This window comes from Alosa pseudoharengus, unplaced genomic scaffold (assembly GCF_046254945.1).
Source record: "Alosa pseudoharengus isolate Yale_2024_CS ecotype anadromous, Long Island Sound unplaced genomic scaffold, YU_APseudo_1.1 YU_APseudo_1.1_scf_3, whole genome shotgun sequence".
Taxonomy (NCBI): domain Eukaryota; kingdom Metazoa; phylum Chordata; class Actinopteri; order Clupeiformes; family Clupeidae; genus Alosa; species Alosa pseudoharengus.
In genome coordinates this window covers 7,773,940-7,784,053 of record NW_027468718.1, presented here as the reverse complement: position 1 = coordinate 7,784,053, position 10,114 = coordinate 7,773,940, and the positions used below count along the sequence as shown (strand labels likewise).

General features: G+C 42.6%; 1 protein-coding gene across 1 annotated transcript; it reads right to left on the bottom strand.

Moving 5' to 3' along the window:
• Nucleotides 1-408: 408 nt before the first annotated feature.
• Nucleotides 409-9,899, bottom strand: LOC143100919 (zinc-binding protein A33-like). The gene is made up of 7 exons (XM_076264512.1): nucleotides 9,868-9,899; nucleotides 9,454-9,544; nucleotides 8,942-9,037; nucleotides 6,058-6,285; nucleotides 1,658-1,680; nucleotides 1,445-1,563; nucleotides 409-1,261 (listed from the first exon to the last, which is right to left on the bottom strand). The coding sequence occupies exons 1-7, from the start codon at nucleotides 9,897-9,899 to the stop codon at nucleotides 534-536; spliced, it is 1,317 nt and encodes a 438-aa protein (XP_076120627.1). The 3' UTR covers nucleotides 409-533.
• Between the last annotated feature and the right edge of the window lie 215 nt (nucleotides 9,900-10,114).

Below are 10,114 nucleotides of genomic sequence, written 5' to 3'. Positions count from 1 at the left end.
TATGTCCTGATTTAGATTCAAATTAAAAGGAAATATAGTCGGCCCCAGCCGTGGCGCAACTGGCTGGGGCACCTGCACCATATGCTGGCAACCCGGGTTCGATTCCGGATCCCACCCCGACTCTCTCTCCCACTCGCTTCCTGTCATTCTCCACTGTCCTATCAAATTAAAGGCATAAAGTCTACAGTATCAGTACAGTATATGCTACCCTTAGGTACAGTGAGACCCTTAGACATGCACAGCTGATGGGGGGGGGGGGGTGGCGTCACATGTACTGTATAATAAAATACAATTTGATAACTTAAAAGCCATGACAGCAAAATGGTTATTTTAATGGTGCAAATCAGCAAAACAGAGCACAATCAACTGAGACCTTTTTGGTGAGATTTGGACATTGATGCGGTGTGTGTGTGTGGTGGTGGTTGTGGGTGGGGGTGACAGGGGCACATCAAACATATAACAAATGAAGCTTGAGAACTTAAAACATAGAACTGCACAAATGTGTATTACATAAATGTGTATAATGGCACAAATCAGCACAAACGATGAAGTGTACCAAAGCTGAGGGCTGTCTGTCGTGTCTCCAACTTTTCCAATACTACAGAGACATTCAGTGGCACAATCTTGGAGCTCGGACACTCAAAATATGGAAACACTCTCTCAGTGAAAGTGTGTGTGAAGGTGTGTAGGTGTGTGTTATTATCAGGGTCAGAGAACGACAGCTGTCCTCTGTCCCAGTTCAGCTGCACTCTGATCCTCTGGGGTCTCCCATGCACACTTAAGGGAGTCTCTCGGTCTGGTGCAGAACATTCTACAACTCCTGTATGCTTTACCCCAATAACATCCCCGAGAGTTGTACCAAGGGGACGTGACTTTTGGGGAAGGGTGTGAGGGGCCATTTTATTGCCAAAAAGCCCTCTTTGGGAAAAGTAAGGTGTGTGGGACTGCGATGGAGACCGTGCTCCATATTGACCATTACTGAACCAAATATACCACAGTCCACTCCTGGAGGCTACATCTCCCTTAATCTGGGCAGACTCTGTCATCACGCCCACAGCCCATAGTGTGTTCTGCCCAACCTCCACATCCCAGCAGTGAGTCCCTGAGTTAAAGCCCTCAGAGCCCAGCACACTGGCAGCCAAATGAAATCTCTCTGGGTTATCAGGAAGCTGCTGTCTCTCATCACTGTATCTTGCACTGGTCAGATCCACAGACAGGATGAGATGCGCGTTTGCAGTGTTGGGATCCAGAATCACAGGGGCTGCAGAGAGAAAGAACACACACGTTTAAAAATGCATTTCGATCTACTGGTCATCTCTCATGTCAACTGACTTTATCATATAGCATTAAATCAACCAATTTTGTATCTATTTTAGGCAAACACTTTGTGTTTGTGTGTGCCTGTGTGTATATGATTGGCTGTGTATGACAGAGATATCTGTACTATATTGAATTAAGTCCTTCATCTTCTCCCAAACTCTGAACTTCAGGTTGCCAAGGTGCTTTGCCACATTGATCAGAGCTCCTGAAACCCTCTCTGGATCCTGCAGTGTGCACTGGGCTCTGGAATGACATTCAGGAGTCAGTGCTGCTGTGGGTTTGGGTTCAGAACACAGAGAGGAGAGAGACAGAGAGAAACAGGAGGCAGTTCACTTACCTTTCCACTATGCTCTTGTAGTTCTGGAAAAAAACATTCATTCATAAAATTAATATTAATAGATTTGGACATTGATGCGGTGTGTGTGTGTTAGAGGGTGACAATTTTTTGGGACTCCCGCGGGTCACAGTATTCCCGCGAGGGGGTCATCCCTATGTTCCCCGGGTCCTATGTTCCCCGCTACTGGGGAACATAGGACCCTTTTTTGACCCTTCCAAGTAGACTGCAGCCGCACGGCAAGGCGCGGGTTGTTGTTGCTCCGTGTCCACACTTTGTTTGTGATGAGGGAAGGAGAGAGGGCGCAGCGAACTGAAGTTCTTTGCACAGAGGCGCAGTCAAGTGTGATATAGTCACGTTTAATTTATTTAATTGTAACAGTAGCTGCTTGAAAAGACAGTGGCGTGAGAGTGGTGAATTTCATCAAGACCCGGCCCTTAAAAGCGCGTCTATTCTCCACACTTTGCAAAGAGATGGTAGCTGACCAAAAGGCTGTACTGTTTCACAGCGAGGCAAGGTGGCTTTCCCGAGGTAAAGTGCTGTCGCGCGTGTTTGAGCTCCGAGTCGCCTCTTCTTGGAGGAAGAGTGCATGTTTGAATCTGCAAGCACGTTCACTAGTGAACATTTCTTGACGAAGCTGGCCTATCTTAGCGATATATTTGATATATCTTAGCGATACATTTGAGTTAAATGTCCAGTTACAAGGCAAAGACAAGCACCTACCTTACCTAGCAAATAAGATTACTGCATTCACCAAAAAAACTTGAGTATGGGACAGGCGCCTCGATCCCGACAGTATTATGCCTTTGAGATTTCTGAGCGAAATCGCTGAAACGTCTGATTGGGAGGCACTCTTGTGATCCCATGTATTAAACAGTAGGCCTACATCACATCCCTGCAAAGTTTATTTCAAAAATATTTCCCAACCAGCAGTGCTCAGTATGACTGGATTATGGATCCACTTAATGCAGCATGTTGGCATTTCATTGAATATATTGTACAATGCTGTAAAATGGCCTATGCTTCCTAATATGTTGCTGGAAAACAGAAATATGTGTGTTATGTATTTATTTATTATTATATCTGTAGCACCAGCTGATTTTAACTTTGTTGAAGAGGATATATTTAGAACTTGTCATTATTTCAATAAATTTGACAATTTTAAGCTTGACCTACCACTTTCTTAGAGCGATGAGGGACAGGTGGGGCTCGAGAATGCCCCATCAAAGTGGGGAATGAAAGAAAAAGTTTGAGAACCACTGATCTAGTTTGTTAACTACCACAGTCACGAGTTCAGTCCCAAGCTTGTCATTGTCTTTGCACTTGGCATGTCATTGTTGATTCTTACTGTACAAGAGGTGAAGGAGGTGATCTAAAATAGCCTTTGGTTGAGCTGTCGGAAGAATGGGATTAATTTTAAAGAGATATCAAACTATACTGGGCTGTAGACCCAAAGGGACATTTTTGGATTATTGACGAGTCAGACCAAAGGGGCTTCGGAGTAACGTGCAGTCCCCCCTGCAGCGTGCCAGCGAACGGAAAAATGAACAAAACAAACCAATTAAATATCAACTTAAAAAGGTATGTAGTTGTAGCGCGTTTCTTCTGTGAGAGGTGCAGCTCGTGTGTGTTGCTGTCCTCAATTTAGTGCTGAAGCGGACAATGCGAAGTTACCTAGAATGTTAACTTTGAACTCGTTATATTCAGTAAAGAAGCACAACACAAGTAAAACCATTGTAGGCCTATGTTATAAAAAATGTTCTTCATCTATTCTTTTACTCTGCTATACTCAACGTGGAAGTTAGGAAAATCGCCCTTCTGGCTTGTGTCAATATTGCACCGTGCGCGTATGTGTAGGTCTACCTGGTGTGCTACGCCAACAACATTGACAGAAAAATACACTTTGCTACCATTTGTGCACGAAATGTGCACTCGCAAGCATATCCCATGCAATTTCCATGGTCAGATACAAGGCGGGGAACATAGGACCCTTTTTGTAGAAACGGTCCCATACAAATAGCGGGGAACATAGGACCCAGGGAACATAGGTACACTCCCCCCGCGGGAGTCCTGCGGTACGGGTGTCAATTTCACTGTTGGTAACGTGATAGGGACGGGACGGGCAGAAATCAACGGGAGTGGGTGGGAAGGGAACGGAGCCGGAGATTAAAATAAAACATGCAGTGAGTGCACCCAGAGATTGCAGGGCATTTCTAGAAAAAAGAACCACTTACAACTCACAATACGTTTGTTGATTGGCTACTGCTAGCCGCAGAGTAGCCTATCAGAGCAATACAAAGCAGCTGCCCTGTTCACAAGCCAATCAATCAGCGTCAGCGACTAGGCTACACCCAAAACTGAAGGTGTTTCCTATTGCCATATCAACATGACCTAATCGCTAACGTTATCTGAAATGCTATTTTTTGTAACGGCAGGAATAAACACACATGGTAACAAAATCAATCTAAACATGTGTAGCTTTACTCAACACATTAACACTATGATACAGTGTAATTGTCAAGTTGTATAGCTCACTGTGTTCAAAGTCGATCTTAATAACCCTCGTCACCTCGACTAGCCTATCTTGGGTGGTTGTTATGGGAAACTAGCTAATAGTTCTAAATGGCAATGCAGCTTTACTGTAGGCTAGTGAAGTTCGGAAAGCAAGATTGGAAAGAGGAAATAGCGTTTACATGTCCATGTAAATTATAGCCTTTCTAAATAAGATGGATTGTGAGGAGACTGCTATTAACTTTAAAGAGGCCTATCTACAATTGACGCAAATAAACCTCATGTCCGGTCTATGGATGTCTGCTTTAGCCTATTGTTGACGACAATTCGGTTTTTTTTTTACGATTTAAAATGATACTTTCTAGATTTTAATAGGGCCATGTTGAAGAGCTGATATCCGTTATTGTTCATGCAAATATAAACTGATTCATGTCCCTTGCATTTTGCAACTGTGAGGTCCATGGTAGGCGCCCGACAGAAATATTGTTTCATTTTGCGAGTGATATCCACGTTCTGGCGGTGTTCTAAATGTGCACAGAAGGAGTTCCTAAGCTATATAAAGTATAAGCTAGGCCTATTACACAACATAAATTGTCACTATGCTGGCGACCCAAATAAAATATCCTACGACCCACCCTTTGGGAAACAATGCTTTAGACAACATAGGGAACGAAACGGGAGGGGGACGGGATTCGGGAGCCTTTCTCTTGGGATTTTGCAGGACAGGATTTATTTGGGGGGGCAGTCACGTGATCGGGATATGACAGGAGTATTTGTGTGGGCTCGGGATGGGACGGGAGTGAAAATTGATTCCCGTGTCACCCTCTAGTGTGTGTGTGTGTGTGTGTGTGTGTGGTGGTTGTGGGTGGGGGTGACAGGGGCACATCACACACATAACAAATGAAGCTTGAGAACTTAAAACATAGTTTCATACACTTTCCACTATGCTCTTGTAGTTCTGGAAAAAAACATTCATTCATAAAATGAATGAATGAATGAATTAATCAGTAATATTAGTACACATTGCAATATGACTATTGCTTCACGCGAGCCAGCTTTACTTACCCAACATTTACATTTATTCATTTAGTAGACACTTCTATCCGACTATAGCGGCTAACATTTGTCAATTATATTACAAGGACCATGGCCCCGAGAGCAACTTGGGATTAAGTGCCTTGCTCAACGGTGGAAGCTTGGCATGCTAGGTCAAGTCCTTAACCACTACCCCACCACCACCAAACAATTTTATCGTGATAAAGAAACCTGGGAATCTGGGAATTCCCCTTTCGTGAATTTTCAACGCACTGGACAGACTGCATTGTGTTGCTTTAATGCTGTCTGTCTGTCTTCTCAGTCTGGTTGTGTGTATGAAATTACTCAAAGGTTGTTTCCAACCGCACACACAGAGATAGCTGCCATTATTTAATCATTCATGTTTATCTACGGATATAGAGGCCAGGGCCTTTACTTATTCTGCAGAAGATGGGCTTTTTTGAGGGAGAGGCAGAAATTGTACTGGAGACAGGCCTGTATTTCTTCAGTGGATACAGCCTAAGAGTGGTCTGTATTTGGTGCTAATGACACCAGTAGCCTCATCAGCACCATCTGGCCTATCCTCGTTGCAACAAAATGAGGTGTCCATACCGACTTTTGCACATTAGAGTGCATGAAACTCAAGAATAATAAGAACTCGAAAAATAAAACAAAACCAGTTTGCTATAGTTATTAGCAGATGCTTTCATACTAAACTTGAGAGTAAAACTGTAGGAGACCGTTTGATAAAACGAGAAGTTCATGTTTGCACAAACACATACCTGTGATTAGCCTACAACTCAAGTGCATTTTGTCTTGCAATGCAAAAGAGGCTACACAGGAGAATGTTGCCCTACCTGTAAAAATGTGATATCACCATCCCCAATCTCCTGTATGGCTCTGACTGTGTCTGAAAGAGATGAGATCTCTCTGCTCATCTTCTCAATCTTCTCCTTCATCATCTGACTCTTCTGCTCCTCTTCCTCCTTCAGTGCAGCTATCCTGGCTGCCTCTTCATCTCGTAGAAACTGGTAAAGCTTCTCAAACTCCTCCTTGATCTGCCTCTCTGCGCTTTGGACTTGAGCCTTAAATAACAGAACAGTTTATTATCCCTTATTCCACTGCTTGGTTGAATTTCCCATTGTCCTACGTAATTTAGAACGACAATTAACCGTATGTTATCTGCACACCTATGAAGTAGATCCATTTTTTGGCCGTATCACACTTGTATTAATTTGCAGAGTTCGATCGAATGCAGTGAAAGTTACCGTTAATTTGAAACATTGTATCAGCCTAAACCAACAAGCACCGACGAACTGCTACAATGTGCGATTTGTCTTCAATAACTTTTAATGTCTACGGAGACTATGGCAGTTTCGACAACTGGGCCACTGGGCAACTGGGATGGCACATAGAAAAACCATTGAAAAGGAAAAGTTGGCCTACATCACCAGCTGTTATTGCGAACAAGAGGCATAAGACTATCACTACTGATGAGTTGGACGAAATTGAAAGCAAGAAACACGAAGAAAACACAAAGAGGAGCACTGCTTGGGACAGCGACGGACCCACAAAAGCAGATGTTCAGGGGCTTCATGTTTGCGCAGCCAGGTAACCCACTTTGTCCAGTTGCCAGCTTCAAAAAATATCTGTCTAAATGCCCACCTGACTCCAAGGCATTCTACCTGCCCCCCCTGCGTTGTGCGCAGGACATTTTAAACAGAAAAGAGGCCTGGTACTCCCGTGAGCCAATGGGAGCAAATTACCTCGGCCTCCTACTTCCACGCATGAGTGAGGCATTAGGGCTGTCAAGGCGCTACACAAACCATTCAGTGCGGAGCACCGCAGTCCAGATGCTGTCTGAGGCTGGCCTGGAGAGCAGACAGATAATGTCAGTCACTGGACATAGGTGTGAGACCAGCCTAAAGAGTTACTGGGCACCATCCACAGCTGACAGAAAACGCTGGAGCACGATTCTGTCTGGGAGCTGCCCCGCAGCAGGACCAACCAATGACGACCGAAGCCAAAGGAGTGTGGACGTGACTTCTAAGCCAGCACAGTCCATTGAGTTGCCTTTCTCGATGTCCAATTTCACTATCAATGGGAACGTGCAGTTCAATTGTTCCCAATTGAATAGTATTGTAGCCTATAGTGCATGTCTGTTTTTAGTATTTTGGTGGGCAAGGTAGTGTATCATAAACAACTGTCACATTGCAACAGAGTTAAATGAGCTATTTTGACATTGACAGTGTAGCCTTTTCCTTTTAGAATCTTGGCCTATGCCCGCTTGACAACGGGAGAGATAGAACTAACGACTGGCCTTTGGCCGTAGCAACCATCAATTTAGAAACTAACGACTGGCCTTTGGCCGTAGCAACCATCCATTTAGAACTAGTAACGGCAGTTTGTCCTGCAAGTTGAGAAATTAGTTGATATGTGTCGGAAGAAAGTAGTTCTACAAACAAGACAGTTTTGGCGATTAAAACGTTTAAATTGCAACAGGAAATGAACACAACGCAAGTGGCAACAGTGGAATAAGCGGGATAATGGACTCCACGGTGGTCTGTTCACAGAAGTTAATGCACTACGAGGTTTAAACGGCCCTCCGCTTCGCGTCGGGGCCGTTTTACAACCTCGACAGTGCATTAACTTCTGTGAACAGACCACCGTGTCGTCCATTATCCCTTACCTAGTTGCTCATAATTCACTAACTACAACTATCTACATGGGCAATTCCATGGAAAATTGACTTTTTGTCACATCCATAATGCCAGTGAAATGCCTTGGCATTTGTATGATGTGAATGATAAAATTCATTATTTGTGCATTTTTTCTTATGTACATTCTTCAGCCAAAAATAGCAAATGCTCAAATTTCATGTAATCATTCACATCATACCATACCATGACATTTTATTGGCGTTATGGATGTTACAAAAAACTTAATTTTCCATGGAATTTCCCACATACTGAATGCTATTTCAGTGACAAACACTTGAAACAATCATCTGTTGTTGGACTTATTCATTTGCACTATCACCATGACCACTATCACCATTGCACTATCACCATAACACTCACTCACACAGAGCACCTTACCTTACTATGCACAGAGAATCACAGGCTCAGTCCCTACCTCAGTCATTGCAAGTGCCTCTAGATTGATTAATCACCACTATGTGGATACTGTTTTTAGAATTGATTTAGATTAAGTGTTAGTTAGCATCATTTGTATTTTAGTATATTTAGTATATTCTTTATCTTCTACTGTCCGTATTGCTTAGTTGTGTTTTTATATTATATACTTTTAACTACCTTTTCTGCTGTTAGTGAATGTGTGTGTGTTGTCTGTATGTTACTAAGACCTTGAATTTCCCCTGGGGATCAATAAAGTATCTATCTATCTATCTATCTATCTATCTATCCTTTATCTGCTTCTTTCAGTGTGTTGCATCTGGAATTGCTTGTTGTGTGTGAGGTTTAAAGCAGCACTTTCATTTTTTTGGTCTAAATTCACACTGGATTGGAAGTGTGCTAACATGCTAACTGGTGTCCCCTGTCCTACCTGGCACACAGTACATAGTGCCCTGGATGGTTGATAGGAAAGATATACCATACAAATGAATCTGAAGATGACACCATAACTAATTGCATGCCTAATAAAAGCTTATATCATTAGGTAATATTGTTGCATAGTTTTACTGTCATTTGACATTTTAATAATATCTGAACCTGCTTTCACCTTCATGTGCTTTGCTGTTTTGTAACAGTTGAGTGTTGCTTCTTCAAATACCTTCAACTTCCTCTGTGTGAATTGTAGTTTACTCTTAAGGTCCTCCTGAAATAAAAAAAAATATTTATTTGTGATACATTTCTCATTACACAAACACATTATGTCATGTGTGTGTTTGAGAGAGAGAGAGAGAGAGAACCACAGTGCATTGACCTACATTCATTATCTTTATGTCCCAATAAATTTCACTTTTTTTATCATACTCTGTACAGTTAAGGATATGGTCACTAGCCAATTATCACATAGGAAAGAAAAAAACACCACCTGCTGGTGCAAGATAAACTTCCTGTGGGACAGAGCAGTCTTTGTAGCTCATCTTACAGAATACGAAAATCACATAAATATAAGATAACATTGCAGTCCCTACATGGACAAGGATTGACCATTTGTAGTTTTGCAGTTTCTTTGTGCTTCATGCCTTTAGCCTGAAGTCATTATTGAGCTTTATGGATACTACTCACCTTCAAATCAGCTGCTGCCTCATCTATTGGTTGGAACTTGTGGTTGGTGTGTTGTTTTGAGTCTCTACTAGTGTTGCACGGTGTATCGATACTAAAAAGGTATCGCGATGCCTTCACGCAAAAAACAATACGATTTCAGACGTTTTTAGAATCGATACTTTATTAAAATAATAACGTTCTGTGTCTGTGTAAACTGCTGTTCTCACTGCTCCTTTCACGCATCTAGGCAAGTGGGCGTGTCAAGCAGGCAGCTCTGAGTGAGTGAGTGCGCAGCCAACGTCATAGTTCTTTGCCGACAGTTCTAGGCCTTGTGGATAAAACAAAAGGTGCAGTGAAATCTGCAACTATTTCGGATACATCGCGAATTAAGGCAAGCCATCAGGTACACAAAGTCGTTTAAAAGCAGTAGGCTACGCATGGAACTTGGCAAAACACCTCCCAGACATATCCCAACATTTTTAAAGAGTTCAAAGAACGACAGGTTAACGAATATGCTATAGAAAACACGACTACATGGTTAGTGCCAAGTTCTTCTCTTATGTTTTAGTCTAGCCTAAGTGAAACGAGTATGGTTCTCTGGGATAAAGCGAACCTTCCTTCATCAATGAATTTTGACGAGACGTAACGAGCTGTAATCATTTTGACGAGACATAACGAGCTG